Raw genomic sequence first — 5,918 nt, forward strand, 5'->3', positions numbered from 1 at the left:
CACGAGTCTATTGGATTCATAGTCAAGGCACAATAACCAGTTAAGGAAAACGCCCCACCCCACCACTCTTTAGAAAGCTATTCAAATTTTTGGAATATATTTTTTGGACATTTAAGTCACTTTAGAGTGTTATCTAATAAACAAAAATGATAGAATGTTTCTATCCCTTCTCTCAATAATCTTTATATATTTACACTATGACGTATATACTCAATGCATCAGCAGATTACTTTGTATAACAGCACATACCAACTGATCATTCACATTAACTGTTGGAAAAATCCTATGGAGAAGTTTTTTTGTCTTCAGGTGTTCCTCTGTCAGACTGTTGTTTAATTTCTAAAAAAAAAAATGTTTTTATTATAATCTTTCACTTTTAAGATGTACCTTCTTTTAAGCTAAATCACAGTGAATATAAAAAGCTAAAAATCAGTAAAAGCGGGTTTGTTATTTCTACATTTTTACACAAGATATCAGTTTTGAGTTTTACTTTTATAACCGACTTTTTTAGGATAAACTTAAAACTGGGTAGAATAATAATTAAAATGTCTCAAACTGGTCTTTTTACTTCATTTACTTAATTATTTTACTCCAATGATCCACATGAGACTTTATAAAATGAATGAGTAATGGGAACTCCAAAGTGACAAAATTATCATGTTTGGATAATTTATTTTATATATTATTATTATTATAAGAACTTACTTATCTAGATGTTAATTACTCCACCAGAATGCATTTTTATTATTTTATAGATTTCAAAATTGTAATTCATTATCATCTAACCAAGACACTACACTCAGCTAGCCACATGCTCCATCACATACTTAAGGGTTAATCCCTTCAGTAACATCCAACCAAGATACTACACTCATCTAACTACAAAGCTGCATAACTTATATGAGGGTGATCCCTTCAGTATCACCTAAATACCTATACTCAGCTAGCCACAGGTTCTACCATTAACATAAGGATTAATACCAAACATTATTAACCATGATTAAAAAGGTTAACAGACACACACCTATAAATATTTTTCTACTTTTTTCCTGGATTTTTTCTGACCCTAATACTTTTGTTTCCTATCACCTAACTAAAAATGCTACTTATTTTTTTTAAATAATACATATATATAAATACATTAAACACTTTAAAGTAAGAAACAAATACCGTAAGATGAAAAATTTGCTCCATACCACAAATGCAGTTGATTGGTTTAATAGAACTGGATTATTTGTTAATTTGGACACATTAAGTTCTGGAATATTTTAGTATCCTTAAATTAATTAGGATACTAATTTGTATCTTGTAATACCATAATGCCTTGCTGAAACATGCATTAATCCCATTAAAAGAAACAAAAAAAACACCTTTTCTATTTCCTTATCTTTGGCAGCTAGTCTCTCTGTCCAGCTCTGTTCTTCTTTAGCTGCATTTTCCTGGAGCCTGGCAAGAAATTCCTCCTGACAGCAAAGTAATGGCATATTAGGGATTATTTCAAATCATTCAGCTGATTTAATTAACTGTATACAAATATACCTTTTCACAAAGCCAACAAAAGATACAGAACACTTGCACATACCAAAAATAGTATTCTTTAAGTGCAATACTGTGTGCACACTAATTAAATGTTGGTTTAGTAATATATTCAGGGGTGAAATTCAGGTGGAATGCAACATAACACAATAATGGCACTAATTTGGCTTTGGCTGTCGGAATGCAGTACCAGCATGAACTCCACCAAGCATATCTATGTATGTAGAACACTTCATCTCATCTATTCTTACAAACCGTTGTTAACTCTTGATGTGACACTGGGTTCAACAGATCATGGTAAGTATATTATTTTTGCAAATTTCACAAACAACTGAAATTGCACAATTTTAATGTTTTCTTCACAGTCAGGCTAAGCATCTTGTTTTGATGAAGCCATTATTGAACATAGACTCATAGTTATTTGTACAGATGATACTTCTACAATGCTGGGTGTAAAATCTGGAGTAGCAACTCACTACATCAAAACTTTCCAAATCTTGTTATTTGGCACAGATCAGAACTTTCTGTTGCCGACACCATTAAGAAAGTTTCTGGAATGAATAATTTCAAAATGTTTATGGACAAATTGTAGAGTACTTATCATGTTTCTCCCAAAAATCAGAGACAGCTTTCAGAATGTGCAAAAGCAATAGAAGTTCAGATTTTAAAAGTAGAGACTGGTATCCACCAACAAGATGGGTGGCTTCCAGTTTCAATGCTATGAAAACTGTCTGGAACACCTACAAGCATTATTCTGAAGCTTCAGAAGACACCTCAAGAGACCCAAAACAAAGAGTAACTTATAATGGATTAAAATTATGATTCTCTTCAGTGTAATTCATGAAAAATTTTGGTATTACGTATGATTCTCATCAGGAAATGAGTAAACTGTATGGAATTCTAATAAGAAGTCTCATTAATGGATGCCTCAGTTTAATTTGTCACCAAACAAAGATATTTAAATTATGATGGTAAACCCAGTGCAAGGAGCAAAAAGTTTTTTGAAGCTGAAATTGATAGGAAAAATTTTTTAATGTAAAACTCCATGAAGGATGGACATGTGTAGCTGAAATTGATAGGAAAATATTTTCTGAGAAGCATACAAAAAAATCTCAAACGATGCCTTCTATCAACCAGATCACCTCAACAGAAACAGAAGAATAACAACTCAGTTGAAACTTCAGAACAGAATGAATACCATTCTTATACTATGAAAGTTAAGGTTCTTCACAAGAAATTTTGACCAGATGAAGTCTTCATCGGTTATGGTGAGGAAGAAATGGCCTCTCTTCACAAATGGTTTTGTCTTCAAACTAAACAAATCATCTGTTTGTTATGAGAGTTCAAAGAAACCAGGGGTAAAGTCATAGATGAAAATCTTCAAAATAAAAAAAATGTACCATTCCAGTTTTGACGCCTGAATACGAGCATGAATTTAGTCAAATTAACTTTATAACAACCAAAACTTAAACACTCTTTCCATTAAAAGTGTTTTGACTCTTAATATCAAATTCAATGGCCCTCCTTTGTGAATGAACTAGATTCATATGTAAAATGTTGGATAAACCAGAGACATCACTCAACACTTGAAACAAGTGGATTTGATGAGGGAGACTCTATGGAAGGTGTTTTGGATATCAAAATGTTTTCCCATAATTATTATTATATGCAAAAGGGATTTTTGTTTTTTCAAATCCTTTGTGATTTTCAAAATAAAAAAATTAAGTAATATATATTATTTTTTACTCAATAAAACAATTGAAATTTAGATGAGCTATGACTGATGTTGGAGTGTCCAATTGGAATGTTGTAAAGTTTCAACACCACTCCAGCACTTTTTCTAACTTGCAGTAAGTTAGAAAGTCATCAATTTTATGATTTTCTTTTTTGTATGCAAATATGTTATAAAGTTCTTTAAAAAGCAGTATTTTAAGGCTCTTATCAACAACTTAAAAAAATCCAAAGAACAGAAATTGCAAAAATCCAAATCGTAAAGACAATAATGCCACTTTTATCACCGACACGAAGACAGATAGTATTTTAGTATTTCACCCCAGGATATATTCTTTGCCTAATATATATGGATTAAATAGCAAAGACATCTTCACCAAAAATTGACAGATGATATCAAACAAGGAAAGAAATTGTTCCCTTAGAAGTGGAAGTTATTTGTTAACTTTCCTTAATTAATTTAACACGAACATTTGTCCCATGCAAGCATACTAGGTGTTTTCTATTTCATTTATTTAGTAATGTGAACACGTAAAGTTCACCAAAAACTTTGCTAAATTTTCATGCATACACGTATAGTTCACCAAAAACTTTTCTAAATTTTCATGCATACATGTATATGTAAGGTTACATGAAACAATGGCCAAGGAATGTGGCTAAGTTCCTTTTGCCCCAGATAACCATTGTTCTGTATCATTTTTCTATGGCATCAAGTGCATCTTCTCATCAAAAGACTGCCATGAAAGCAGGCAGCAATGTTTTCCACTGGTAGGTCAGGTGATACCATAAAATGTGTAACCTCTTATTTATCTATTGGAATGTCCAACAGTAATGTATTTAGCATATTCAACCTGAGAAGGATGAACTGAAAAAATATCTATACAAAGGGAAGCTTACTTTTTGTTAAAAGCTTGTTCCAGGAACTAAATGATATTGAACTCTACTTGTTCTTCTTAAAAGTCTAATTGCCTCTTCACTATTCCACAAAATACACACAAAAATTGAACAGACTTATAATTTTCCTTTTATTAACTAATAAACAACAGTTCAAATTGCAGTACTCATTCAGTCTGTATTACAAAGATACAAACTTCAAAAATAATGAATGAAGATTGCCTCACACTCAACAGGTCCAATAAATGTTTCAAGCAGAAAAACTTCACAAGAAGATAATGAACACAATCAATTAGTGATTAATAACAATGTTTGCTTTGTGAAAGCAAATAAAGAAATTGTAATTCAGTCCAAACATACTGTCCAAAACTAATTACATCTAATTTTTTCATGAAACAAAACAAAAAGAATTTTTCACCCTTATGTTTGGCTTATATTTACATACAATGTAATCACATTTTTCTCATTGTCGTACAAATTGGTTTCTTTTTTGTAGCTATATGCAAGTTACATTTCAGACTTTGGCAAATTTATTTTTAAAATAAATTATCTTAGTGCTGTATGTTCCATCAGCCTTTGTTTCTATTTCTGTTCTTGCTTCCATTTCACTTATTCAGGTTTACATGTTGAAATATATTCAAACCTCTATCAATACTTGCCTATTTTCTTATAACTTTATTTACTCTATAGACAGTACATGTAATTTACAGGTTACCTGACAACCTACTTGGATAGAGGATTTACTTCTAAAGTTGTTGTGATGAAGTGTTTTTACAGTTCACATTTATATTCAGAAGCTGCATTAGCACAGAATTCTGCTTCATATAAGCACAAAGTTTTAATAAAAACAAAAAATAACAGCACTAAGTTTCTAAAATGGAGATGTAACAAAAGAAATTAAATATTATATATCATACTCTGTGACACTAAGTTGTTGAGGAATTCATTAGGTTTAAATCCGCTTTATTTTCTAGTTATATTGGTTGTCATTTCAAAATGAAAGGCACCTACCTCACCTTACTGGTTAAAAATCCTATGATAATTTATAAGCCATTAAAACAGTAATGTTCTATTCATATAACTTAACCATTAATATAATTTCTTACCACTTGTACAAGTAGAGATCTGTAATGACTAGCTTGTTTCTCTAAGGCCATTTTTGCTTCTATAGTCTCAGCTAGCTTGGTCCCAGTTGTTTCTAATTCTTTTTCTAACATTTTGGTTACATTTTGATGTTCAGAGGCTTCCAGGTAAAGCTGATCCTGGCTGGACTTCTTTAATGATTCCTTTTCAAATAGGTCTTGATCAGCAAATGTATCTGAAGCCGCTTCTTGAAATGCTTGTAGCCAGTTATCAAAGTCCTGGTTCAATAAAAGAAGAAATCTAATATTCTTAAAAGAAATTTTTTTTTTATTATGCTTTAAAATATCTCTTACACAAAGCTGATTTATAACTCACCATTTGAAGGAACAATTGTTTTTTCTTTAATTAAACTTGAACATTTTCACAATTACACTTATGACTTTCATTGAAAGTTATATTCAAGTGTAATTATAATAAAAGGCTTATTAATTTGGCTCATGGAAACAGCATCCAGTCTACATATTTTATAATAGTAAATCTCTTTTGATAGCAACACCATGGTGTCTATATATTTTATATTAATAATTGTTCAGATGGAAGCAGAATCCCGTCTACATATTTTATATTAATAATTGTTCAGATGGAAGCAGAATCCCGTCTACATATTTTATATT

General features: G+C 30.9%; 1 protein-coding gene across 1 annotated transcript in view; it reads right to left on the reverse strand.

Annotated features, from left to right (window-relative positions):
- The window catches only part of LOC106465743 (kinectin-like), a 52,530-nt gene that overhangs the window by 28,912 nt on the left and 17,700 nt on the right, over positions 1-5,918 (reverse strand). Inside the window, exons 10-12 of the mRNA XM_022393660.1 lie at positions 5,268-5,522; positions 1,371-1,463; positions 250-339 (exon numbers count right to left, since the gene is read on the reverse strand). Of these exons, the coding sequence (XP_022249368.1) occupies positions 250-339; positions 1,371-1,463; positions 5,268-5,522 (438 nt within the window). The remainder of the gene's footprint in view (positions 1-249; positions 340-1,370; positions 1,464-5,267; positions 5,523-5,918) is intronic.

This window comes from Limulus polyphemus, unplaced genomic scaffold (genome assembly GCF_000517525.1).
Source record: "Limulus polyphemus unplaced genomic scaffold, Limulus_polyphemus-2.1.2 Scaffold2036, whole genome shotgun sequence".
NCBI classification, from domain to species: Eukaryota; Metazoa; Arthropoda; class Merostomata; order Xiphosura; family Limulidae; genus Limulus; species Limulus polyphemus.